The 25,038-nt window shown below is 70.9% G+C and overlaps 4 protein-coding genes across 5 annotated transcripts in view; 1 reads left to right on the top strand and 3 right to left on the bottom strand.

The window, feature by feature from the left end:
- Window positions 1–814: 814 nt before the first annotated feature.
- On the top strand, window positions 815–3,643 carry LOC130044186 (cytochrome b-245 light chain). Its single transcript, XM_056136816.1, has 6 exons — window positions 815–918; window positions 2,242–2,311; window positions 2,414–2,488; window positions 2,565–2,648; window positions 2,750–2,831; window positions 3,418–3,643. The coding sequence occupies exons 1-6, from the start codon at window positions 861–863 to the stop codon at window positions 3,640–3,642; spliced, it is 594 nt and encodes a 197-aa protein (XP_055992791.1). The 5' UTR covers window positions 815–860; the 3' UTR covers window position 3,643.
- A 994-nt stretch (window positions 3,644–4,637) lies between these two features.
- Window positions 4,638–5,855, bottom strand: IL17C (interleukin 17C). The gene is made up of 4 exons (XM_056136153.1): window positions 5,744–5,855; window positions 5,441–5,538; window positions 4,983–5,242; window positions 4,638–4,899 (listed from the first exon to the last, which is right to left on the bottom strand). The coding sequence occupies exons 1-4, from the start codon at window positions 5,853–5,855 to the stop codon at window positions 4,638–4,640; spliced, it is 732 nt and encodes a 243-aa protein (XP_055992128.1).
- A 937-nt stretch (window positions 5,856–6,792) lies between these two features.
- ZC3H18 (zinc finger CCCH-type containing 18) lies at window positions 6,793–19,004 on the bottom strand. 2 transcript variants are annotated; one of them, XM_056135743.1, is made up of 19 exons: window positions 18,785–19,004; window positions 17,132–17,649; window positions 15,783–15,867; window positions 15,360–15,431; window positions 12,142–12,290; window positions 11,904–11,996; window positions 11,557–11,714; window positions 11,171–11,288; window positions 10,721–10,983; window positions 10,141–10,332; window positions 9,937–10,056; window positions 9,565–9,666; window positions 8,996–9,139; window positions 8,736–8,789; window positions 8,220–8,380; window positions 7,943–8,142; window positions 7,719–7,812; window positions 7,542–7,638; window positions 6,793–7,410 (listed from the first exon to the last, which is right to left on the bottom strand). In XM_056135743.1, exons 2-19 carry the CDS (start codon window positions 17,633–17,635, stop codon window positions 7,206–7,208), a joined length of 2,811 nt encoding a protein of 936 aa, XP_055991718.1. In that variant the 5' UTR covers window positions 17,636–17,649; window positions 18,785–19,004; the 3' UTR covers window positions 6,793–7,205. The 2 variants fall into 2 exon arrangements, with proteins under 2 accessions (XP_055991718.1, XP_055991717.1); XM_056135742.1 differs by lacking the exon at window positions 15,360–15,431 and having other exon boundaries at window positions 6,794–7,410; window positions 18,785–19,003.
- Window positions 19,005–21,711: 2,707 nt separating this feature from the next.
- Window positions 21,712–25,038, bottom strand: part of ZFPM1 (zinc finger protein, FOG family member 1) — a 30,737-nt gene continuing 27,410 nt past the window's right edge. Inside the window, exons 7-10 of the mRNA XM_056136252.1 lie at window positions 24,632–24,865; window positions 23,666–23,761; window positions 23,443–23,583; window positions 21,712–23,334 (exon numbers count right to left, since the gene is read on the bottom strand). Of these exons, the coding sequence (XP_055992227.1) occupies window positions 21,770–23,334; window positions 23,443–23,583; window positions 23,666–23,761; window positions 24,632–24,865 (2,036 nt within the window). The 3' untranslated portion in view covers window positions 21,712–21,769. The remainder of the gene's footprint in view (window positions 23,335–23,442; window positions 23,584–23,665; window positions 23,762–24,631; window positions 24,866–25,038) is intronic.

The following is a 25,038-nucleotide window of genomic DNA, read 5'->3' as shown; positions in this document are numbered from 1 at the left end:
GCGGAGGAAGACCAGCTGTGGGGGGGCTGTGGGGGAGTTTATTCCCACTGGCAATAAACACGACTGAGCTGCCCTGGTTGCTTCTTTGGTTCTTGTCTCAGTGCCCATTCCTGGGGTCTGGCTCCACAGGGCGAGGGGGGCCACTTGGGCGAGGGAGGCCACTCCTGTCCACTCGGGGCTGAGGGTGAGGCCCTCTGGGGAGCCGGTGAGGAGGGCTCTTGGCCGGTCCTCTAGTCCACCCCTAGCTGGACTCCTCCTGGCCCTGGAAGAGGAGGCATCCCCCACCCCTAGCTGGACTCCTCCTGGCCTGATGGGCCTGGGAGCAGGCCACCCCTGCTGCCCACACCGGGACTCAGTTCCATGGATGCCCAGCCCAGAGGCAGGAGGAAATGGACAGGCCCCACCCCCTGGGCAGGCTCGACCCCAGACCCTGGGTGGTCCCGGGAGCCACCGGGTGGGGGTAGGGAGTTCTGGGAATCGGGCACCCTGGCACTGAGGTCCTCTGTCAGTCCTGCGGCCTGAAAGGGGGCCCGGGGCGTCAGGGCGTGGCCAGCAGAGGAGGGCGCGCGGGACTGGATGGGATGGGGCGGGGCACGGGTGGCATTGGCGGGACCAGAACGGTGGGGCTGGGCCCTGGGCTGGTGGGCGGGGCGGGGCCTGTCCTGGCCGAGGGGGCGGGACCTGTCCTGGACGGGTGGGCGGGGCCTGTCCTGGCCGAGGGGGCGGGGCCTGTCCTGGACGGGTGGGCGGGGCCTGTCTGGATGGGGGCGGGGCCTGGTCTGGGGGCGGGGCGGGCGGCCGGGCGGCGCCGGAACTGGGCGACCCGCGGGCAGCATCGCTCCGGCCGCCTTCGCATCGCCATGGGGCACATCGAGTGGGCCATGTGGGCCAACGAGCAGGCGCTGGCGTCCGGCCTGAGTGAGTGGGCAGCGGCGGGCGGGGCGGGCGCGGCTCGCGGGGATCTCCGGGTGTCCCCGGAGCGGTCCCTGCGCGGGGCGGGCGCTGCCCCGGCGCCCGGGGTGCAGGCCAGCCCCCCGCGCCGTCCGCTGCGTCCAGCCGGGCCCGGCGGGGCTGAGCGTGCCGGGGAGGGGTCCCGAATCCCCCTGCACTCTCGGCGCGCGCTGCCAGCCCAGGAACTGCCCAGAGACCCCGCAGGCCCAGACCCCCGCCCCGTCCGCCGGGGCCCACCTCTGTCCACCCCCTCGGCAGGCAGCCTGGCGCCGTCCCTGCCGCCGTAGGCCAGGCCGGGCCCGCGGGAGCGCCCGAGGGCACAGGGGGCCGTTTGCCCCGCGTGGGGCCACCAGTAGGGCCACACCTACGTCCAGGAAGTTCCCGGGCCAGAGACGGGACTCAGCCCGAGAACCGCTAGGTGTGACCCGAAGACCCGGAGCCCAACAGATAAGAAGGGGTGAAGTGCTCGGGGCATCCATCTCCCCACTCTTGGTGGCCCAGAGCCCCTGTGTGTCCCCGATCTGCAGCTCGGAGCCGCCCTGCGCCCCAGGTCCCCAGAAAGCAAGAACAGAACAGGAAGTCAGAGGAGCCCCAGATGCGAGTGGGGGTGGGGTGAAGCCCGCCCTGGGGCTGCGAGCTCAGGAAAAGGGGAACTAGTGGGCACGGCGCAGCCCCTCCTGCGGGTGACTTGGGCGCATTCTGCGGACACCCCCTGGGCACAGCGGCCAGGCCACCGTGGGCGACCACCTCTGGCTGACTCTAGGAAGATCCTAGAAAGTTTCCAGGGTCCCTCCCCTCCAGGAGGAAAGGAATGTACTGCCTGGACCCCCACCCATGCAAAGCCCACGGGGAGGAGGGATCGGGCAGCTCAGGGGAGGCAGAGCAGGAGGAGGAAGAGCAACAGAGGAGGGGGGGGAGGAGGGGGGGGAGGAGGAGGAGCAGGGACGGGCAGTCCCAGGCCTTCTCAGCCCAGACTGGCCGTGGGTGCTGGACCGTCCCTCGGGGGTGAGGTTGGAGTCTATCTGAAGCTCACCTCTCAGGACTTCGTCCTCTTTGCTTGGTTGGTTCTGCAGCCTCACGGGCAGACCTCGGGGCTCGCTGGCGGGGCTCAGGCCACCTGACCTTGGCTCCAGCCCCGGACTGTCTTTGTTTTTTCACTTTGGGCTCTATGTCTTGGGTCCACACCTGGCTTGAGCCAGGGAGTCAGCTGGGGAGGGGAGGTGGGCACGTGCGGCTGGGTGCGAGGGCTGGCCTGCCCTGACCGGGTGCCTGCTGACCCTCTGCCCACAGTCCTCATCGTCGGCGGCATCGTGGCCACTGTCGGGCAGTTCACACAGTGGTACTTCGGAGCGTATTCCATGTATCCTCCTGCCGTGGGCTGGGGGGGGGCGCTGCCGTGGAGGGGGGGAGCGGGCCCCGCGCGTTGGTCCCAGCCAGAGTCGCTCTTCCTTAACGGGCTCGGTGGGGCGGGTGCCCTCGTGTGTGTGCTGGAGTACCCCCGCGGGCAGCGTGAGCACGGCTCCACCATGGAGCGGTGGTGAGTCCCCGGGGCTGTGGGGTGGGGGGGTCGGGCGCGGGATGGGGACACACATGCCTGTGTTGCTCCCTCGCAGTGGACAGAAGTATGTCACCAGGCTGGTGAGGCTGCTGGGGCCCCTGGCCAGGAACTACTACATCCGCGCCTTCCTGCACCTGGGGTGAGTCGGCGCCTTCAGGGCCCAGTCTTGAGGATCCGAGTGGCCAGCCTGGGGCTCCCCAGGGCTGGGCCCTCTGGTCCCAGCACTTCCCTCTGCTGCAGGCTGGCGGTGCCCGCGGGCTTCCTGCTGGCCACCATCCTGGGGACGGCCTGCCTGCTCATCGCAAGCACCATCTACCTGCTGGTGAGTGCGCCCAGCACCTCCGGAAACCACGGGGGGTGGGCCCGCCACACACCCTGCCCTCACCCAGCAGACTGAAGGGGCTTGGGTGGGGCGCTGCCGGGCACCTTCGAGAATGTGGGGCCGGGCTGGGCCCAGCCCTGCCCCTGCGGCTGGCCATGGGCCACTTGCCACCCCACTTTATAGCCAGTCTGAGTTCCTGGGGTTTGGGTCCTGTTTGGGGGAAGGGTCCCCAGCGGTGCTGGGGGCCTGTTCTGGCTCTGCTCGGCCTCAGGCCTGGGGTCAGTGCATGTCGGGACTGGACCATGTGGTCTTCCCCGAGTCCTGCCCATCACCCACTCCCAGTAGGCCACGGCAGTGAGAATCATCTTCTGGGCTCCTGCAGGCCTCGGGCACTCCGCTGTCCCCACCTGTGGACACTGCCCCCACCTTCTGGGCTCAGAATTGACTCCAGGGAGTGACCCCGGAGTCCCCAACAGTTCTGGGCACCCGCTGGCCCCACGCCAACCCCCTCACCTCTCAGTGACCCACACTGGGCCCCTGGGAGGGGGCTTGGCTTCCTGGTGACCCGGCCACTCTGCACCCCCAGGCTGCCACCCGCGGGGAGCAGTGGACCCCCATCGAGCCCAAGCCCAAGCCGCGGCCACAGGCTGGGACCACCATCAAGCATCCGCCCAGCAACCCCCCTCCCCGCCCCCCTGCCGAGGCCCGCAGGAAGCCAGCTGGGGAGCCAGAGGGGCAGGCGGGGCACGAGGACCCTGCAGCTGGTGGCCCCCAGGCCAACCCTCAGCCTGTGACCGACGAGGTGGTGTGAACAGAGCCTGACAATAAACAGCGCAGAAGCGGCCCTTGCTCTGGGGTGCAGTGGGGCCGGGTGCGGAGGTTCGGGGCGCAGTGGGGGTGGGGGTGGGGGGGGCTGGGGGTGGGGAGGGTGCGGGGGGGGGGTCGGCCTGCCTGCTCCTCCCTCAGCCACTTTTGGCCCACACCTAGCAGTGCTCAGGGGCTACTCCTGACTGCACTCAGGAGTGACTCCTGCAGGGCCTGGGGGACATTTGTGCCGGGAAGCGACCCCAGGTCCCTGTGTGTGAGCGGACACGTGCCCTCCCCACTGCGCTCGCCCCTCGGCCAGTTTCCTGTCTTCAGCCACATCTTGCTTGGCTGCTGGGTCTGCGACAGGGCACCGGGGCGGCACCCACATGGTCTGGCACCTCAGGGTCACCGCATGCCCAGCGAATGGGACATCCTCCCGGGCCCTGGGCAGGAGCCCCACAGAGCCCCAGGGACTGGGCCCCTTGCCCGCCCCATCTCTCCTGGGCTGGGGCCGGCCGGTCATTCACTTGCCCTGTCCTGGCCATGAGCTGCGGGACCTGACCCTGGGCAGCACCTTCCTGGGGTTGCAGGTGCAAACCTACAGGTGTGTGTGCAGATGTTTCTGGAAGGGCACAGTAGGACCGGCCCAGGTTGTCCCAGGGACTGGCTGGGGTCAGAGGTTGTCAGGTGAGGGTGGGGGGAGTACACCCTTCCAGGACCACATTCCGGGGGGTGGTGAGCTGCGCACATTCACGGCACCACAGGTGACTTTCAGAAACACCAAAGCTTGTTTCAGGCAGAGATGGGAAGGGGCTGGGGGCGCTCTGGACCAGCCTGAGGCCTCTGGGGAACAAAGGGGCAGGGCTCCTGAGCAGAAGGTTCTGGAAGAAGAGGCTTCCTTGCAGCCCAGCTGTTCTGTGGAGGGAAATCCTGGCGCTGGGACGTCGAGCTCCGTGACGACAGACCCGGCCATAAATACACACGGATGGGCAGCTTGGCTCAAGGTGCCGAGCGGGGCACCACGCAGGTGCAGCCGACCGGCACCTGGATGAACTCCGTGTGGAAGGCCACAGCTCCGGGCAGGGGCGCGGCCGCAGCGTGCGGGGCACAGGGCCGGCGGCGCAGCACCGGCAGGGTCTGCAGCAGCGGGACCGAGTTCAGGGCCGGCGTCTCGCGGCCCGACCGCGTGCTCAGGCAGCCCCGGCACAGACACTCGGCCCAGGCCAGCTTCCGCGGGTGTCGGCTCTCGTCCGAGTCCACGCTGTGGGGACGGATGGGACGGGGTCAGCCCGGGCCAGCCCGGGCACAGGCAGCACCCCACCCTGAGCCCAGCCCGAGCCTCACCGGTATCTCCAGGGTGAGATGGAGCGTTGGTGGACGCCGTCCCCCAGGCCGCCCTCTGTGTGCAGCACAGGGCACTGGGGCCTGGCCGCTGCCTCGTGCCGCTTCTGGCGGGCCACCGCCTCCAGACTGGACACCAGGGCCACCGGCAGGGCCTGCTCCCACCTGGCTGCTCGAGCCAGCAGGTGGGGGGGCACGTGGCCAAGCGGCAGCTCCTCAGCCGTGTAGCAGCGCGGGGTCCCCCGGAGCGGGGGGCTGCCGTGCTGAGCCAGACAGACGGGCAGCCAGGGCAGCAGCCAGAGGCAGGCGAGCCGGAGGGACAGGCGGGGACCAGGGCGCGGCCGTGAAGGAGGCTGGGCTGTCCTGCCCCGGGGACGCAGGGTCAGCTCGTGTCCAGCGGGGATGCAGAAGCCGACAGCCCCTCCACACCCACTGGGCCTGGGCGCGAGGAGTGGGCTCACCATGGTGGGGGCAGCAGCGCACGAGCTGGGGTGGCCGCAGGAGTCCAGGCGCACCTGCCGGCCCGGGAGGGAGGCGCCCTTTATACCTTGGGCCACACCTGGGGAAAATCCGGGGCCTCGTCGTGGGGACTTGCCCGCTGCGGCTTCCTCCTCCTGTCCCCAGCTTGTCCCTTCTCTGGCCCGGTCAGCTCTGTCCACTCACAACTTCCTCTCTTGCCCGCCACAGAATTGGAATGTCAGTCACCCCAGCCCGGGGACCCTTCCTCGGCGCCCAGAGAGCTGCAGGGCTGCCTGACCTCTGACCTGAGCCCTCCCTAGGGTGCAAGCCACTGAGGCCAGCTGGATTCCTTAGGGGGCAGCCCTGGCACTGGCTGGGGCGTCCCAGTGGACAGAGGTTCCGTTCTCTGGACGCCATTCCGCCGCCCTCTCAGGTGGGTTTCCAGCAGACGGGGGTTCTGTTTGGTCACTCAAGACGGAGCGAGGGACGTGAGGGAGTCTGGTGGCACCGGGGGGGAGGTGGGTTGCTCTGCCCGTGCTAGTGCTGGGCGCTCCCCGATCCTGAGATTGGGGCTCCCTGGAGGCCCCCAGTCCCATGGCTATGTGCGGTTATTCCCCGCACTCCCAGCGGGGTCCGGCCTCGGCCAGAGCAAGCACTGGCCCGCTGGAGGCTGGGACCCACCGCCTCAGCACCAAGAGCAAAGGGCAGAGGCCACCAGTGGGTGTGGCTCAGCAGGTGCCCGGCAGGCTGGGCCACACCATGGAGGTCCCTGGGACCCGGTGCTGGCCCTCCCTGTCCCCAGCTGTCCCAGGCCCAGCATGGCCCATCCTCAGGGAAACTGCTGGAGTTGGGGTCCCCACAGGGCAGCGTCTCATTCTTGTGGGCAGATGTCCTGGGTTGAGCAAGAGTGGAAAGGTGGGGGCGGGGAGGCCATCGCAGAGGGAGCACTCACCAAGCAAACACGCGGCCGCCCCTTCAGACACACCCGCCCCCCAGGGAGAGTGGCAGGAGCAGGGGCAGCAGGCTGATCCTCCCAGGGCTGCGCAAGGCCCCCAGCCCGGGCCCCTGGGTCTGCGCCTCCCTCAGGGAGGGCCAGAGAGGGGCTGGGCACAGGGTGTCTGAGCGCAGGTGAGCGGCAGCAGAGCTGGGGGAGGCCAGAGGTGTGGTGCCTGCCCACGGGGGGTGCAGATCCCAGCTGGGAGGTGCACGGGGCAGGCCGGGGAGGCGGCGGATCCCCATCGGGGTCCCACAGCTGTGGGTGTCCGGACGCTGCCCTTCCTCCGCCCACACCCCCACGTCACCCTCGAGAGAGGCAGCTGCTTATCAAAATAGTTTATTTAGGAGACCCTCAGGGAAAGACGAGGCGTGGCGCCCACAGCGTCCCCCGCCTTTGATCCCCCCTGCAATTTTTTCCTGTTTAGATCAACTAAAACAATTTGATGCTTAAAGTAAAAGACAAGAAGTGTGTCCCAATCAGACTTGAGTCAAGAATATACATCCGTTTGATCCTGGGTCGGCGAGGAAAGGAGCTGCCAGGAGCTCGGGAAGCGCTTGGGGGCTCAGACAAGGCCACGAGCAGGGCAGGCCCCGGGGTCCGGCAGCGGAGGGGGCTGCAGGCCGCCGGCCACGGCACCATCGTCACCTGGGGCTTCTTTTCCAGCTGAGAAACTTTTTTGTCTTTTTTAATTTTTAAAAAGAATCACAGCCAAATACGACATTAATCGCAAATCCCGATGGCTGCGCTCACCCGCTCCGAGCCGCGCGGGGCTACACCTTCCCGGGGATCTTGGCCCGCTTGCGCGCGATGGCGTCCTCGACGGCCTTGAGCTGTTTCAGCAGCTCCTCGCGCCGCGACAGCGTGCTGGCCTTGCCACCCTTGGGGCCGCCGGCCGCAGTGCCGCCCTCCGAGGCTTTGCCGGGCACGCTGGTGACTTTGCTGGAACTCTTGGATTGAGGCGACAGCTGACGCTTCCTGGGGGCAAAGGCATCATCAGGTGAAGCCCTCAGTCTAGGCCAGGGTGGGGGTGCCCACGGCTGGCAGGGCAGGGCCCAGCCCGCAGAGACCTGGAGGCACGCCGCCCTGCCCCCGCCAGTCGCGCTCACCTGTCAGCCGGGGCCGGGGCGGCCTTGGAGTTCTGGCCCCTCTGCCGCTCTGGCTTCGGGGAGCCGGGTCTCCCGCTGGACTTCCGGTCCCGAGAGCCTGCGTGAGGGGAGCAAGGGTGCCGGTGACCGGGGGACACAGTCACACACGGGGGAGGCCCCTGCAGGGACGCGGCTCACCTCGCTCCGGGGAGACGTTGGCCCGCTTGGCAGGAGGGCTCTGCCTGTCTTTGTCCGAAGTCTCGTAGCGCTTCCTGCTCCCCTTCTCAGTGGCCTGCAACAGGGCGGGCCGTGAAGCCGGGCAGCACCATGGGCCCACCCTGCCCATGGCGCTGGGCACCTTCTAGGGGTCCCCGGGGCCTCAGTCTCGGCAGGAGCACCCTCGGGCTGGGCTCCGGGCCCACCTTATTCAGAAGCGTCAACTTGATCTCCTTGTGTGCCACGAAGGCGCTTTGCTGGGGCTGCCCAGGGGGTGTGTGCTGGGGGGCAGCGGGCTGCTGGGAGGGCCGGCTGCTGGCCCCTGGCCGCGAGGACTTGGACGCCTGTGAGGACGGGTCCCGTTTCCGCTTGTCCTCCTTCGCCCCGTCTTCCTTCTTAGACTTCCCTGCCAACAGACGTGCAGGGTGGGTGCAGGCCCCCCCGTGGCAGGGCCGCTCAGAGCCTGGCAGGGCCCGTCCGTACCTTTGTCCTTCCTGGGCTGGGCTGCGGTGGCGGAGCGCGAGCTGGCCGAGGACACGGGGCTGGCCAGGTCTGCGTACATGTCGTCAGAGTCCACGCTATGCGCTGAGCTGCTGCTGGACGTGCCGCTGGACGCCGAGGACACACTGCTGACACTCAGGGACCTGCAGACAGCGGCTCCAGTTGCTGCCGGGCCGCTGGCTGGCCCTGACCAGCTCACCCCTGGGCCTCAGGCGAGCGTGAGGGCCCCAGAGGATCTGGGAAGGAAGTCAGGCTGGAAGGGGCCCCCGGACGGGACGTGGGAGGGCAGGCAGTGCCCTGAGCCCACTGTGGAGCCCCGGGAGGACATGGCGTCCCGCTGGCGGTCCCGGAGACGCTGGCAGTGCTGAGGGTCCAAGCTGGCACCGGACATGCAGGTGGGACAGCCAGGGACCAGAGCCAGCCCCTGGCAGTGCGGGCGCTGCCGTTCGGAAGCCCCCCAGCACCGCGAGCTGTGGGCAGGGAGGGACGAACAATGACCTGGATCGGGAACTGGAGCCGCTGTAGCTACTGCCGCTGCCGCTGATGGTCCGCCTGCAACACAGCAGCACAGGCTCGCCCCGTCACGTCCGGCCGTGGGTCTGCCCCGGCCACGGCTAGCCAGCCCAGGCTCCGGCCTCGCCCACTTCGGCTCCCACCACTGCCCCCACCCCCCCGGAATGTTCCGGGGTCCACGGCCTCTCCCAACACTATGCTAGTGATGCCTGGCCCAGGGGTGGCCGCCCTGCTCTGGTGCTCACCTCCGCGGGGGGCTCCGGGCCTGCCGCTCCTTTCTCCGGGCTGCCCGAGGGTCCCCGGGCTTGGTGGGCTCTGGGGCAGGAGCGGTGGTTTTGGGGGCCTGCGGCGGTGCTGGAGGCGGGGCTGGTTTCTTCACGGACTTATCTCTGCAGGGGGCGGAAGAGATGCTGACCTCAGAGCAGTGTCCAGCCCCGGGGACGCACACACTCATGCAGACACTCACACACACACATTCTTGTGGCGGTCCCAGGGCCCACACGCGCAGACGTGCTCAAGCACACGGTCCGCCCCAGGATGCCACGTCCTTGCCTGGATGCAGGTTCGGGCCCTCAGAAGAGGCAGAGCTGGGACTACGACTCCCACGGGAACCCCAAAACCCAGCTTCAGAATCCAGCACCCCAGGGCCCACAGGAGCCCTAAAACCCAGCACGCCAGGGCCCACAGAGCCCCATTTCCAGCACCCCAGGCAATTTCTCCCGGAAGGAACCAAACTCGCCAGCAAGGCTGTGGGTCCCACATCCCAGGCCCTGAGAGGGGTCACTGCACCCTGGGCCTGCAGGCTGGCACTTACCCTGCTTTCCCGGGAGGGGGCGCCAGGTCTCCCTTGGTTCTGACAGGTCGGTGTGGGGAAGGCGTTGGGGACGGGGATGGGGACGAGGAGAAGGACCGGGACCTAGAGGTGAAGAGGCAGGAAGGGTGGTGACTTGGGGCCCTCTCGGGCCTCAGTCCCCACCAGGCCAATTTCACTGGTGTCTGAGGGACAACGACTTCCAAAGATCACTTTGCTCAAACCCGCCCGCACTGAGCCTGGGGGCTGAGCACGCACGTGGGAGACTGAAGCCAGGCTGTGTCCACACACCACACACGCCACCCTGACCACAGCACGCGGAGGGGACAGCGGCCGGGAGGGCTCGGCCAGGAGAGGCCCCGGGCCGACACGCACCTGGAGCGGCTGCCCGAGAAGGAGCTGCGGCGGGAGGAGCGGCTGGAGTAGGAGCTGTAGGACGAGGAGCGGGAGCGGGACGAGCCGGAGCCCGAGTAGGATGAGGACCTCGACGAAGACCTGCAGCAGGGCCGGGACAGGGACCGTGTCCGCCTCTGCCCCGCGAGGGCGTCCCCAGCCCGGGCTGGCCTTGCTTGGCCTCACCTGGAGGAGTTGGAGGCGGAGGCCGACGAGGCTGAGGTTTTCCGACGCCTCCGTGCCCGGCTCGGGGAGACCGACACCCCGAGCTTCTTCTTGGGAGACTTGGACCGGCGCCAGGGGTCCTTCCACTCGTCCGCCCGCTTCACCTGTGGCCCCGTGGATGTGGCTTCCTTCTTTGGTGGCTCTGCTTGGCGGCTGCAAGCAGAGCAGGGGCGGGCGGTGGGGCCGGGGCTCGGGGTCTGCTCTGTGCCACACCAGCAAGCTCAGGCCCTGCCCTGGACAAAGGGACCCTTCTGGACACCGCGGGGGAATGAAGTCCGGGGTGGAACGGAGTCTCCTGCCCCGAGTGGACACTGCCTGCTGGCTGCCACGGAGGAGTCCCTGCGGGCCTTCTTCATCTAAGGACCAAAGCAGGGTTCCTGCGTGCTCAGCGACATACACGCGGTGACAGCGGAAGTGCACGCGGCTGCAAGGACTGAGCAGGCCGGGGCCCGGCGCGGGGGCCTCAGGAGGTGTGAGGGGAGGGTCCCCGCCACACCCAGAGCGCACGTGGGCTTCCTGAGGCGTGGGGGGCCGCGCCTACCTGGGGGGCTGTGGGGAGCGGGGCTTGGGCTTCTCCTTCTCCTTCTCCCGCTCCTTGTCGCGGTCGCGGTCGCGGTGCTGCCGGTCCTTCCCGTCCCGCTTGGCGCGCTCCCGCTCCCACTCCTCCTTCCTCCGCTGCCGCTCCTGGTCACGCTCCCGCTCGCGCTCGCGCTCCCGCTGGCGCCGCTCCCGCTCCCGCTCGCGCTCCCGTTCCCGCTCGCGCTCCCGCTGGCGGGTGTCTCGCTCGCGTTCCCGCTCTCGTTCCTTCAGAGAGAAGCGGGAGGGTCGGGTCCGGGCCGCGGGGTCGACAGAACACAGGAGGGAGGCATGGGGGGGTGGGGCGCAGAGGTGGGGGAGGCGGGGCCCACGGCCCCGGTCCTCGCGATGGGACAGGCAGGACGCACACACGGCTGTTCCGGCACGACCGCTCCTGGGCCCTCCCGCGGCTCACCCGGTAGGTGTGGTAGGGCTCTGCCTCCGTGTACTGCACCCTGAAGTTCTCGTACTGGCCGCCACGCCAGAACCGCTCCACCTCGTAGTCGTAATAGGGATCCGCGTATGGCTCGAGCCTGCAAGAGCCGGAAAAGGCGGGTCAGACGAGCGAAGCCCGTGGGAGCACGTGCCCTGGCCAGAGTGGGAGGAGCACACGGGACCCGGAGGGGACCGGGCGTCTCTGATGACCAGACGGGACGCACTGATCCAGCACAGCCAGACCCAAGGGGCGCAGGCAGCACAGGGAGGCACGGCCTGGCCCGCGGAGCTGGGAGGGGGGGGGACCCGGGGGTGGGGGGCTTGGGGGCGGGAGGCCGGCCCCTCAGGGAAGCCCGAGAGCCTCACACGGGGTCGCGGGTGTCCCTCGAGAGCCGGCAGGCCCAGTCGCGGACAGCCTCGTTCTCCTTGTCGAAGCCTCGGTCGTCCTCCCCGATGGTCACCGTGAGCCTCTTCTCCTCAAAATCCGGCTCCTGCTCCTTCCGGATTGTGGCTTTTTTCAAGACCTGCCAAGGGCAGGAGGGGACGCAGCGCTGAGGCCGGCGGGGACCCGCAGAGCGGGCAGCCAATGCGGGGCTCGGTCTGCAGCTCCAGACTGGGCGGGCAGCCCCCTGCGGGACCCCCGCGCCCTACTCAGCCCTGAGCCGTGTCCACGCCATTTCTCCCCGGAGGCTCCCGGCGGTCCCCGCCGTTACCTCCTTTGCATGCCGGAGTCCTCGCTCCCAGGCACTCTCTGTCGGAGGTTCTGGAGGGGGCGGAGGCAAAATCTCATCAACCACTGGCCCACCCTATTGGAAGAGAAGGGAGAGTTGAGAGAGCGGCGAGCGCGCGGGTCCCACGGAAGCGGCGCAGGACAGGCTCGCGGGTGAGACCCAGAGCGCGGCGGGAGACCGAGGCAGGCCCGCCCGTGCCCAGGGCTCCGCGGCCACGCACCCAGGGGTTGGTGGGCATCAGCGGGTGAGGTCCCAGAGGCGGGGCGCCGTTCGGTGGGAAGGGCTCGGCCTTGCTGATGAGGGAATAGTTGCCTTTGTCGTTGACGCCGGGGTGGATGAACCGGCAGTTCATGCCCCAGGTGCAGTTCCCTAGGGGGTAAAGGTCAGAGGTCAGGGCAGGCAGGAGGTCAGTTGGCAGCAGCACCAGAACTGCCCCCTTCCTGAGGCTCTGAGAGGCGCAAGGGGGACGGGCGGTCATGGCTGCCCCCTGGGGGACCCTGGCCTCCTTCCCCCACCCACCTGAGGCAGCTTCCGGGCAGGAGTCTGCGAGGAGGCAGCACCCACCACAGGACGGCCCCCGACTCAGACACAGCCCCTGATGTCCCAGCCCCCAGACCAACGAGAAAGTCAAGGAGACTGTCCCTGGGCTGCTGTGTCCATGAGGGATGCCACCAAGTGCGGCGCTGAGTATCTGGGTATGAGACAAACCAGCAGATACAGCCTACGTGGTAGCCCCTGCTCTGTGGGGGTTGGGCAGCCGGCACCGAGCACTGCTTGAAGAGCCATGAGATGCTCGTGCACCAGAAGCCAGTGCTGCGGCACCCCAGAGGGAGCCGAGAACCCAACACCCAGGGCAGAGTGCAGGGAGACGGGGCAACTGTCACTGTGGGGAAGGGGGGACGACACACAGACCCCACGTGCCCCAAGACTCAGCTGGAGTGACAAGAATGCCCCCAGTCCGGAGCAATAATCCAGCGGGAACGGCGATTGCCTTGCACACAGCCAACCCAGGTCCAATCCCAGGATCCCATACGGTCCCTCGAGCACCGCCAGGAGTAAGTCCTGAGCATTGCTGGGTGTGACGCAGAAAGAAAGAAAAGAAAAAAGAAAAGAAAAGAATGCCCTCAATAAGGGAACAAGGACTCGGGCATGTAGGTCCCACCCGGTGGGGCTGAGAGCAGACTCTCAGATCAGCTGTGTGCAGGGCAGTGGCGGGCACGCAGGTAAGCCCCTGCTGAGGAACGTGTGTGTGGCAGCGCCCGGAGGTGGGGACAGAGAGCCTCACACTCACACGAGCGGCTGTGAGGTGGCGCACGACGTTCAGAGACCCTCCCCAGAAGCAGGCAGCACTGGCCCCTGGCCGGCCCCCGGGACAAGGCCCCCAGCACCACGGCACACGCGGGCACCACCGTTTCAACGGGGTCAGAAGCGCGTTCCTCTTGCAGGCTCCAGGCCTCTGCCGAGGCTCTCACTCACGGACACAGCGTGTCACACAGAGCCCTGAGCACTGCCTGGTCCCTGGCCACCTGCTGTCCCAGTCTCTCTCGATGCTCTGGGGGTGACAGAGCAGAATGGCTGCTGGCCCTCTTGGAGAGCATCCTGCCGCCTCGCCCACATGGTACCCGCAGGTCCCGTACCCACCGGCCTGGCAGTGGCCACGTGGAGCTAAGTCCTGTGCTGCTGAGTGCCAGCTGGCTGCTCTGGGCACTACCAGAGGGTCTGTGGCCAGCCCTGGACACTCTGCAGGCCCAGCTGAGCCCGGGTCAGTAGACAGATACGGCCCAAGGGACCCTGACAGGGCTTCCAAACTGCCGTGAAGGAGATGACAGCGGCAAGGCCTGGTCACCGCCAGTCAGTGAAGACAGGGAGCGCCAGAGGGGAGGAAGCTGTGTCCAGGCCAGCACCACAGGCCGGGACTCAGAACAGCCCAGACCCAGTAACCCCACTTCTGGGCTCACCCCACAGTTGCAGCAGGGGGTGGGGAAGACGCCGGCACCCACTCTCTACAGGTGGAAGCCGGTTTCCACAGCACGGCCGCCTTCAGGGGCGTGCACACACACTGGGGGGAGACAGACCCTGAGCTTGGGAGGTGGCTGGCTGCAGGCTGGCCCCGTGTGCGTGCTGAGACACACCTCTTCGTGTTTGGGCCGCATCCACAGGGCAGGGGCTGCAGCGGGACCCCACGGCATGACACCGGGCCAGGCCTTTGGACCAGCTGGCCCTGAGCCAGGTGTGACACATCACATTTATGCCGACTGTGTACACAGCTGCGTGCATGTGTGTGTGCACGTGTGCGTGTGTAAGGAGCGGAGGAGAGAGAGGCGAGGAGCGGAGAGAGGAACAGCGGGAGGCTAGAGGAAAGAACAGGCTGTTTGGCCAAGCTGGGGTCTGGATGCTCAGTCGAAGAGAGGCAGGAGAGACTGAGGGGCAGAGGAACAAAGTAACTGGGGGTGGCTTCCCCCCCTGCTACTGTGTCCATTTGTATCCTGATCCTTTGATGTTAAAGTCAACGGTTAACTTGTATCTGCAGGAAATAGCTGAAAAACTTTCCCTGGGGGTGTGAGGTGTGGGGTGGCTGCATCCAGCGATACTCAGGGGTTTCTCCTGGCTCTAAACTCAGGGCCCACTCCTGGTGGTTGTTTGGGGGACCACAGGAGATGTCGGGGATTAACGCTGGGTCAGCCCGGGGCAAGGAAGGTGTCCCGCCTGTTGCTCTAGTCTCCAGCCCCAGACTTCTCTTTTCTGGTCCAAAACCGAGCCATCACTAGGGTCGCTCCGGAGCACTGTCAGGTATAGCCCACGTGACCGATCCCAAAATAATACTGTTCAGGCCTGAGGCTCTGCCAAGCACTTGCGCTTCCCACAGGGAAGAGTGGCCAGTCAGCTGGCTCGATGCCACAGGACAGAGCGCGGCCCACCAGTGACGACACGAAGTACCACCCTGTGGCCACAGGCCACCCAGACCGCGGGGAGTCGAAGACCCCGAGAGCAGCACCCCAGGGTGCCTCAGCAAGACGCACCAAGTGTTCCACCTAAGCCAGTGGGTCCTGCAGCTGGGCCCAAGCTGCCCAGACAAGAAGCCCCCGGCTTCCAGGGCTTCCACCCTGGCACCCCCCGCCCCGGGCCTGTCCCAGCTCTCCTGAGACCTTCCCCGTCCTCCGGGGGCTGCCCAGCTGGGGCTGTTGTTTCTGCTGGGGGACCCGGCCGCGGGCAGGCTGTGTGCTGGGGGTCTGCGTGACCGCACACGCTCCCCATCCGGGCTCCGGGCTGGGCAGCAGCCACAGCAGCCGGACCCTCGCCAGCACACCCCAGCCCCCAAGCACCCCTTCCTCGGCCAGCCCGCCCTGCCCTCCAAGCCCCCTTTCCTGCGGCCTGGAGCCAGGTGCCAGGTCCCGGGGAGGGCCTGGAGGCACTAGAGCGGCGGGCGCGTGCTGGTACCTGTCACCTGGCCTCTGAGTGGGATGGAATTTGGTATTGGTGGGAGGAGAGTGGACAACGGTGGCCCAACATCTGGAAGAGAAGTACAGGGAGCGCTCGTGAACCTGCTGGCCCGGAGAGCCGCTTCCTGCCACCTCCGGGGCCCAGGCTCACCCACGCAGCTGTCCCCTGTGGGCCGGGGCACACAGCCTCACACTGTCCCCTGTCCCCTCTGCCCAGCGACTCAGCCACCGGGGACGAATCTCCAAGGCAGAGTGTGGCCCTGGCACTGCCCAGGCAGCCCCGTTCCCGGGGGCTCGCGGCCCCCCGAGCTCGTCATCGAAGAGAGAGAAGCCAGAGTCCGTGCTCCTGCCGGCACCACAGCCTGACCGAGGCTGGCCGGAGGAGGGACGCTTGTGCCTGGAGCCGGTCCCCTGCAGTTACCTTTCATGAAGAAGCGGCAGGTGGGGCGAGGCCTCACCTTCCTGTCGCTGGGGTCCTTCACCTCCCCCTCCTCCAGGTCGTCATCCTGAAACAGAGGACGGGCTGAGAGGGGGCGAGGGGGCCGTGCCCGGCTCAGCAGGACGGCCGGAGGACCCCGAGACAAGAATCTTGACGCTCTCCTGCCATCTCCTCTCCCCCCGCCCCGTCTCCTCCCCCGACCCGATCTCCTCTCCTTCCTGGTCTTCAGTGTTCCTGGAGCCGAGGGTGCGCTGGGTGACCCCCACCCCCCGCACTATTTGCCTGGCCCCCTCTGCCACCTCAGGATGCCACACTGACTCAGCATTTAAAGCCGAGGGGGGGTCAGGGACGGAGAACACTCAAGTCACTGTCCAGTCATGCTCAGCGCTGGCCTCCTGCCTGGGCCACAGACAAGGAGCCGGGAGGGGTCCCCGGGAGGGACTCCTCGGGCAGGAGGGCCTGAATGACTAGAGCCTCCAGGGGTGGTCAGACCCCCAGCCTTCCCTGGGCACCGCTGAGAGCCCCCAGAGGGAGCGGGGACACGAAAGGCAAGACACTGGTGCCATTTCAGTGAGGACCGAGTCCCGCCCCCAGGGTGCGTCTGTGACTGGGCGCACGCCAGAGTCACGCGTTTGGAGAGAGGGAGCAAGGGCTCGAGCACTTCCAGAACGAGGAGCGTGGAAGCGCCCGCGCGGAGGCAACTCTCCGAGTCTCCGGGGGCCAGCGCTGCAGGACACAGGCGACCTGGGTGGCAGCTCCCAGGCACGGGCTGGTCGGGACCCCCGAGCCCTGAGCACTCCCCTCGCTGTTGCCCTTACACCGTGCCCCCCACACGGCCAGACCCGGGTCAGTGTCCTGGAAAGCTCTTCAAAGGGCAGAGCAGCCCCCTACGGGCCCTGAAGTGGCAGGAGGGCCCGAGGGCTCTGGGGCAGCTGGGCAGCACGCGGGGGCCTGGCGCCCACAGCGGGCAGCACACCCAACTCGGTCCGTGCATCCGCCCCGCCCACCGGGACGCACAGCAGTGCCTGGGAAGGCAGCCCCTGGGGCCGCGACCAGAGCACACAGAGGGGAGCACGGCGGCGCCTCAGCCGCTGCCCACCGCAGAAGGCCCTGCCGACGGGCGCCGGGGCTCAGGGACCGACACCTGAACGCTCGCAGTCCCACGTGGGTCTGGAGGAAGCAGGCGAGGGCCGCTCCCCTAGGGGCCTCCACGCTCCGACAATGGGCCCGACGCGGTGGCCCCCAACTCCTTTCCCTTGCTGGATGGCGCGGGGTGTCTGGCTGGGAGCCAGCTGTGCCCAAGCCCTTGGGGCGGCCGCCCCCACACTCACGTCAATCTCGCCATCGTCGATCTCGCCATCGTCGTCCTCCTTCTTCTTCTCCTTCCCCGCCTCTGCAGGCTCCTGCTCAGCGGTGTCCGGGGCTGCGGCCGGGCCCTGCTCCCCGGGAGCACTGTCCCCCTTGTCCTCGGCCTCCTCCTCCTGCACCACGGGCGCCGGCTCCTCGGGGACCTCCTCGTCATAGTCCAGCTCGTGCTCGTCTAGCTCCCGTGTGACCGAGGAGGCCTCGTCCCTCAGGTCGCTGGCGCGGTCCTCCTCCCCGGGGTCCCCCTCCTGCGCGCGCGGGGGGCTCCCGGGGCCCCCGCTCTGCTCCTGCTCCTCCTCCTCGGAGCGGCTCTCCTCCTCCTCCTCCAGCTCCGAAGCCCGCCCTCCGGCTCCATCCGCGTCCTGCTCCGACCCGCTCTCCCGCAGAATGTCATCATCCGACAGAGCCGGCTGCTCCTCCTCGTCCTCTGGTGAGCGCGGGTCCCGGTCGGGGCTCTCGGCCACGTCCATCGGTGCCCACCGTTCTGAAAGAGAGAAGATGCCCAGCGCTCAGCCCCCGACCGCGACACCTGCCCCCTCAAGGGCTGCGAGCAGAAGCCCCTCCGGCCTCCAGGGGCCCCTGAGCGTGCTTCAGAGTTTGGGGGGCAGTTCCGAGGAACCCTGAGCCCCACAGCCCGGCCACAGTGGGGCCGAGACCTTCTCCCACGCGCTGGCCGCCGGGCGCTACCATGAAGCGGCTGGGCCTCCCTGCATCCACGTCGCTGCCCTGAGCTCCCCGTCGTCTTCAGCGGGCCGCTGGGCGCAGACCCAGGACCCCCGGAGGCCAGGCTGTGCCGCCCACTGGCCGGTCCCGGACCCACGGGACTAGCGAGAGCGGCAGACGCGCAGTCCCGCGGGTCTGGTGCTCAGGGCCGAGGCTGGAGACGGAATCTTTCAACTCACTCTCGGACAAGAAAGGCCGACGGCGAAGACGCCAGTCGGCGCCAGGCGGAGCCCGAACAGCCTCGGACCCGCGTCGCTGCCGGCGGGCGCCCACAGTGCCCAGCACCCGCGAGCAGGCGCGCTCCGCAAGCAGCGGGCACGGACCGAGCAGGCCGCCCGCACGGCAGGCCCCGGGCGAGGACGGCGACCACACGCGGCCCGGCAGGCGGGGGCCCCGGGGCGGAGCGGGGGCCGAGCTCAGGGTGCCCGTCCGCCCCGAGCCCGCGGGCTCCTCCGGACAGGCGGGCGCCACAGGTCGCTCGGGCCCGCGCCCCCGACCCGCCTCCCGGCGCACGCGGCTGCAGGTGCGGGAGCCGGGCGGGGCCCGGGAGGCTCCGCGGAGGGGCGCGGCCCGCGCCTGCTGCCCGGCGGGACGCGCGGCTCCGGGGCGCCCCGGCCCCGCCTCCGCGCCGGGACCCCGAGGAGCCCAGACCCCGGAAGCGGGGCGGCCGTGCGGCCCCTCCCCGGCGAGGCCCCCGCGGCGCGCCGGCCGGCCCACCGCGCCCCGCCAACCGCTGCCGGGCGCCCCCCCGCCGTCGGGCGCTCGGGCCCGGGGCGCGGGGCGCGGGGCGCGGGGCGCGGGCCCGGCCGGCGCCGGAAGGGGAGCGCCGGCCTCGCCGCGGGAAGCGCCGCCCGCCGCCCGCCACGCTCGCGCTCCCGCCCGGCCGCGCCGCCTACCTCAGCGCGAGGGCGGGGACGAGGCCGCGGCTCCGGGGCTCGGGGGACGCCGAGAAGACGCGCCGCGGCCCTTCCGCTCCTCGCAGGCTCCGGCCAGGGGCGCGACGCGGGCGGAACAAACGGGCTCCACTACCCGCGGGGGCCGGCCATTGTGCGACGTCATCAGGCCGCGACCGCCGGCCCGCGCCGGCGGGCTTCCCTCGCTCGCCCCGCCCCCCGCCGCCTCCTTCCGGCCTCCGCGCGGCGCCGCCTCTGCGCAGGCGCCGCCGGGCCCCGCCCCGGGGCGGAGCCCCGAGCCCGCGCTGCGGCCCGCCGCGCCGGGCGCCTGCGCGCCGCGGTCACGTGGCCGGCGCCGCGCCGGGCGGGAGCGGCCGGGGCGCTCGCTGGCCCCGCGCGAGGGACCGCGCCCCGCGCGCGCCCGTGGCGGCAGGTGGACGAGGCCTCGCGGCGCGCGCCCGCCGGGCCCCCTCCCGGCGCGGCGGAGTCGGCCCCCGAAGCCCCGTGCGGAACCCGGGTTTGGGCCCCGAGGCCAGGACGGCGCGGAGCCGCGGCACCCACCGAGGAGGCGGTGACGCCCAGTGAGCGGGCCCGTGGGCCGGCCACAGGGCGTGTCCCCAGGCAGGAGGAGGACGGGCACCCGGCCCTGCCACCCGCAGGCACCAGCCTCGGGCCCACCCCCCGCAGAGCTGTTACTTGGGGGTCCCCCTCTTGCCAGGCGTTGGGCCCAGAGCTGTCAGGCCGCCCCACCCCCGCTCCCTCCGGGCGCTGGGTCCAGGGGCAGCGGCTCTGCGGCCGGGTCGCTCCCGGCACCCCGGCACCCCATCTCGCGCTCAGGAGTGGTCCCTGACCGCCACCAGCTGTGGCCTCCTGAGTCCAGCAGCCCGCGCGGGGTCTGCCAGCACCGCGGGGCTGTGCTCTCCGCTGTCACCCGAGCACGGGCGGACGATGCCGCCGGGGGCGCGGGTCACTCACCATCACTGGCCCTCGAGGCCGGCACCCTCCCGGCCGGCTTCAGTGGGAGCGCAGGGCGGCGGGCGGGCTGGGCGGGTGCCGTCCCTGCGGCCACCACCAGGGGGGCGCGGCAGCCCCGCGCTCCGGAGGCCGAGGGCAGTACCTGCTCCTCCGCCCGCAGCTGCGCCTGCCAGGCCCGCGCAGGTCCGGGGCCCACCGGACCGCCGGGCGGGCCAGGGGCACAGTGGGCTCGGACGCGTCCCTCGGGCTCGCGGGCCCATGCACGTGCAAGCCCCTACCACTCCCGCTGCCCGACTTCCTCTGACCTCCCGCCCGCCCCCCCTTCATGGGCACCGGCAGGGGAAACTAAGGCTGAGCGCCCCCCCACAGCCCAGCCCCACGAAGGGCCGGCCGTCTGCAAGGGGCCCCTGCTTTACTGGGGGGTCAGCAGTGCTGAGCGCACTGGGGCTCCTGCTCGTAGAGTTGCAGGGCACCCTCTAACGTCGGGGTCCCCCTGCTCCCCGAAGTGAAGCCTCCACCTCCGGAAGCAGATGACGTGGCTATGGGCAGGACCCCGGGCGCTGGACAGACCCAGTAAGCGATCGGGCAGAGTGGGACCAGGCAGGCCCCTGTGGTTCCTGGAGAAGGGCCCAGCGTGGGGTCCCGCGGGAAGCCCCATGCGCCCCGTCCTATGCTGGGGGCTGCAGGCTGGCGGGGCATCGCGGGGGCACAGCTGGCAGAGTTCCCCCTCGCGTCGTGGGGGCTCTGAGCTACCGGTGGACCTGGCAGCCACACTGCTCTCCCCCCACGCCCCTGCTCCCGCGGTTGTCTGAGCTGGTGTAGAGGGGAGGGCTGTGGAGGGGCAATTTCCCTGGGGCCCCTCTGCTCCTGCCCCTCTGTCGAGGTGGTCCTAAGCCCTGCCAGGCCAAGCTCTCTTCCTGTCCTGTGCCGGGCAGCTGAGCCCAGCGTCGGAGGGGGACAGGCACAGCCCCCCCCACACCCACCAAGTGTCTGTCCTGAACCTGGGGCCTCCTTCCCCCGAGGGCAGTAGCCTGTGTGTCCTGGGTCAGAGCCGGGGAGGGGTGGGGAGCCCAGCCACAAAGGCGACTTGGGGAGGGCGCAGGGCAGAAGGAGGTAGTGACGGGGCCAGGGACAGGCAGGAGGTGGGCAGACCGCTTCTGCAGCGCTGGGGCTGGGGCCCAGGAGCAGGACCGGGGCTGCTCAGGACCCTTGCAGCGTCCTTGCTGGGGACAGGCTGCCCCAGTGCTGTCTGGCAGGAGAGGCTGTGGGCCCGCAGCTGGAGCGAGGTCCCAGGGGTCCAGGGTGGGGGCGGGCATGAGGCTCGATGGCCCTTCCCACAGTGCCCCTGGCTCTGTGCTCAGGAGCACTGTTGGGGACATTGGCAGTGCTGCACACGGAGCGGGGTGAGCTTGCTCCATGCCACTGACTGCTCCCTTTTTTGGGGGGGAGGGGTTAGGTCATGCCTGGCCGTGGTCAGGGCTTACTCCGGTGCTCAGGGTCACCTTTGGCAGAGTTTGGGGGCCCTAAGTGGTCCTGGGGATTGAAGCCAGGTTGGCCACGCGGGGCCCTGACCCCGGGACTTTTCAGCACTTTATTCGAGAGCATGGGAGCTTGGTGCCCGGCCACTTCGACAGGACCCTCAGGCAGTGACGGAGTGCGGGACAGGTCAGGCGGGCCCTCCTGCTCATCCACCCTGCGAAGACCGGCGGGCAGGAAGCCGCGAGGGGCAGCGTCCAGCACCACCCAGGGGCGGGGGCCTGGCTGTACGGCTCTGCCCCAAGGGCGTCCCCCAGGGGCCGGGCGGGAAGGGGTCTCGCTCGAGGAGGCAGAGGCAAGGTCCGGAGCCGCCCTGCAGGCGCGAGACGCGCGGACACGCCGCGCGTGTGCCCCCCCCCCCGGCCCCGGCCCCAGCGCCGCTGGACGCCGGGGGCCCGAGAAGCAGCCGCGCGGCCGCCGTCCGCAAACGGAACTCCTTTATTAAGTGCCAAGGCTGGGCGCGGGGCCGCGCGGCGGTCACTTCACGTGCTCGGCCGCGTGGGACGAGCAGTAGTACTTCTTGTGCGCGATGAAGGTGGACAGGCTGCTGAACCGGATGTTGCACAGGCGGCAGAACCGGTGGCCGCCGTTGGGCACGGGGGTCTGCACGCCCTTGTCCGAGTGCGCGGGGGACGCGGGCGGGCCGGGCCGGGGGCTGCTGTCCGGGGCCGCGGGCTCGCGGCGCTCGGCGGCCCCCGCCTGCGGGCTGTCCCGGGGCGCGGCGGCGGCGGGCGACGGGGCCCGGGCGTCGGCCACGCGCAGCCCGTGCGCCGCGCGCAAGTGCTCCACCAGGTCCCCGCGCACCAGCCCGTTCGGGGGGCAGTAGGGGCAGGCGACGGGCGCGTCCTCGGCGCCGGCGCGCAGGCGCGCGGGCGCGGCGCGGCAGGCGAACTTCTTGTGCGCCAGGTAGGCGTCGAGGCTGTGGAAGCTCACGCGGCAGGCCGTGCACTCGTGGTAGTCGGCCAGCGCGGGCAGCGGCTCGGGCGCCGGGCGCCGCGGCCGCTTGCTCAGGTCGATGGGGCCGTCGGCGGCGGGCGGCGGGGGCGAGGCGGGCGGCTCGGGGGCGGGGCCTGCCGCCGGCGGGTCGCCGGGCCGGCGGCGGCGGCGCGTGCGCAGCGGCGGCGCGGCGGGCGCGGGCGCGCCGGGGGCGCCGGGGGGCGCGGGCCGGCGCGGCGGCGGGTCGTGGCGCGAGGCGCAGTAGTAGCGCTTGTGCACCGTGTAGGTCTCGTGGCGGCTGAAGCGGATGTTGCAGGCCTCGCACAGCGTCCGGCGGGGGTCGGCGTCCGCCTCGTCCGCCCCGCTGCCCGGGCTCGGGCTGCCCTCGCTGCCCCGCGCCGCCGCGTCGGGCTCGGGCGTGGCCGCGCGGCCCGGGTCGTCGTCGCGCGCGCCGGGCCCGGGCGGCGAGGCGGGCGGCGGCGCGGGGGGCGCGGGGGGCGCGCGCGCGCGGCGGGCCGGGGCCGCGTCGTCGGGCGCGCGGCGGCCCGAGCAGTACAGGCGCTTGTGCACGTAGAAGTTGTTGACGTTGTTGAAGGTGATGTCGCACTCGAAGCACGTGGCGCCCTTGGGGGCCCCCGCGAAGAGGCCCGGCGCGCCCGCGGCGCCCTGCAGGCGGCTGTGCACCAGCTCGGACATCTTGGCCAGGATCTCCGAGGCGGGGGGCGCCGCGCCCGCGTCCACCACGAACTGCGGCAGGAAGAGCGTCCCGGCCGCCAGGCCCAGCTCGCCGGGCCCGGGGCTCGAGCCGGGCGTGGGGCTGGGCAGCTCGGCCTTCACCCGGGCGGCGCCCGGGCTGCGCGGGGACGGGGTCCGCGAAGGCGCCGGGGACCCCGGCTCGGCCGTCGGCTCCTCGGCTTCCACCTTGATGGCCCGGGGAGCCACGGGGGGCTCGCTGCCGCCCCCGTTCTGGGGGGCCTCGCCGTTGGTGGCCTCCGCCCGCGCCTGCCCGTCCGGTCCCGGGGGCGGGGTGGGCGCCAGGCCCCGGTCGGCCGCGGCCCGGGCGCCGTGCTGCAGGGCGGCGTGCTGCGCGAAGGTGGCCGGTGCGTCTGCAGGAGAGTGGGGGCGCTCAGGCCGCGGCGGCGGGGCCGGGGGCCGGGGGCCCGGGGCGCGCCGCCCCGCCCGCACCAAGCCCGCGCCCCCGCCCGCAGGCTCACCGAGGGGCAGCGTGGCCGCGGCGGGCCCCGGCGAGAAGGCGTCGGCCTTGGCGCCCGGCTGGCACACCATGTGGCTGGTGACCAGGTGGCTGTAGAGGATGTCCCTCGTGGTGGAGATGAAGCCGCAGCTGTGGCACACACCTGCGGGCGGCCGCGGCGTTACTGCGCGGGCCGGAGGGCGCGCCCGGCAGCACCGCCCGCCCCTCCCTCCCGGCCCGCCTACCGCTCAGCGTGTCCGTGTGCACCCGCAGGTGCCGCTCGCAGTTGGCCTTGGTGGTGAAGGCAGACAGGCAGATGAGACAGGCGAAGGGCCGCTCCCCTGCAACGCGGGGCGTGTGAGGCGGGGGGCCGCGACCCTGGCGGCGGCCTGCCCCGCCCCGCCCCGCCCCTGCGGCCACGCCTCTGCCCCCACCCGCCGCTCACACCCGGGCCGGACTGGGCGGGCCGGGAGGGCGGGGCCGCGGACGCGGGGTGGGCGGGGCCCGGGGCGGGGCCGAGCTCCCAGGACAGGGCTGGGCGGGGCTGAGGGCGGGGCCGCGAGCCCAAGACGGGGTGGGCGGGGCCGAGCTCCCAGGACAGGATGGGCGGGACCACGGACACGGGTGGGCGGGGCCGAGCTCCCAGGACAGGATGGGCGGGGCCGAGAGCCCAAGACGGGGTGGGCGGGGCCGAGTTCCCAGGACAGGATGGGCGGGGCCGCGAGCCCAAGACGGGGTGGGCGGGGCCGAGAGCCCAAGACGGGGCGGGCGGGGCCGAGCTCCCAGGACAGGATGGGCGGGGCCGCGAGCCCAAGACGGGGTGGGCGGGGCCGAGAGCCCAAGACGGGGCGGGCGGGGCCGAGCTCCCAGGACAGGATGGGCGGGACCGAGAGCCCAAGACGGGGTGGGCGGGGCCGAGTTCCCAGGACAGGATGGGCGGGGCCGCGAGCCCAAGACGGGGCGGGCGGGGCCGAGCTCCCAGGACAGGATGGGCGGGACCGCGGGCGGGGGTGGGCGGGGCCGAGCTCCCAGGACAGGATGGGCGGGACCGCGGGCGGGGGTGGGCGGGGCCGAGCTCCCAGGGCTGGGCGGGGCCGAGGGCGGGGCCACGAGTCCAAGACGGGGCGGGCGGGGCCGAGCTCCCAGGACAGGATGGGCGGGACCGCGGGCAGGGGCGGGCGGGGCCAGCGCGGCCGGGGGCGGGGCCTCACCGCTGTGGCTGCGCATGTGGATCTCCAGGGAGCTGGCGCTCGGGCAGCTCTTGCGGCACTGGGGGAAGGGGCACACGCGCTCGTTGGGGTACGCCTCCTTGGGCTTCTCGTCGGCGGCGGCTGCGGCGGGGGTCCCGGCGCCCTGGCGGCTGGCGCAGTAGTAGAGGAGGTGGGCCTGCAGGTTCCGCTCGCTCCGGTACCAGATGCCGCAGTCCTTGCAGGGGAAGACGTCCTCTGGGGAAGGGGAGCGGCACAGCCTGAGGGCGCCCCCGTCAGCAGAGGGGCAGCGGGGCACCCGGGGGAGGGTCTCAGTCCGCGGACGGCCTCTCCTGCGACGGGGCGCAGGGAGGGAGGAGGGGGTCAGGCGGGTGGCAGTGACCAGGCCCGGGAGCCCAACGGCGAGCACG

This window comes from Sorex fumeus, unplaced genomic scaffold (genome assembly GCF_029834395.1).
Source record: "Sorex fumeus unplaced genomic scaffold, SorFum_2.1 ptg000122l, whole genome shotgun sequence".
Taxonomy (NCBI): Eukaryota; Metazoa; Chordata; class Mammalia; order Eulipotyphla; family Soricidae; genus Sorex; species Sorex fumeus.
This window is presented reverse-complemented; position numbering and strand designations above follow the sequence as displayed.

Coding starts and splice junctions, on each gene's coding strand:
- LOC130044186 (XM_056136816.1), top strand. CDS start 861: ATGGGGCACATCGAGTGGGCCATGTGGGCCAACGAGCAGGCGCTGGCG. Junction 919..2,241: donor GGCGCTGGCGTCCGGCCTGA/GTGAGTGGGCAG, acceptor CTCTGCCCACAG/TCCTCATCGTCGGCGGCATC. Junction 2,832..3,417: donor CAAGCACCATCTACCTGCTG/GTGAGTGCGCCC, acceptor CTGCACCCCCAG/GCTGCCACCCGCGGGGAGCA.
- ZC3H18 (XM_056135743.1), bottom strand. CDS start 17,635: ATGGACGTGGCCGAGAGCCCCGACCGGGACCCGCGCTCACCAGAGGAC. Junction 15,868..17,131: donor TCGACGATGGCGAGATTGAC/GTGAGTGTGGGG, acceptor CCTCTGTTTCAG/GATGACGACCTGGAGGAGGG. Junction 9,140..9,564: donor CCCCCTCCCGGGAAAGCAGG/GTAAGTGCCAGC, acceptor CGCCCCCTGCAG/AGATAAGTCCGTGAAGAAAC.
- IL17C (XM_056136153.1), bottom strand. CDS start 5,855: ATGGCGTCCAGAGAACGGAACCTCTGTCCACTGGGACGCCCCAGCCAG. Junction 5,539..5,743: donor GCACCCTAGGGAGGGCTCAG/GTCAGAGGTCAG, acceptor GATTTTCCCCAG/GTGTGGCCCAAGGTATAAAG. Junction 5,243..5,440: donor GCGCTGCTGCCCCCACCATG/GTGAGCCCACTC, acceptor TGTCTGGCTCAG/CACGGCAGCCCCCCGCTCCG.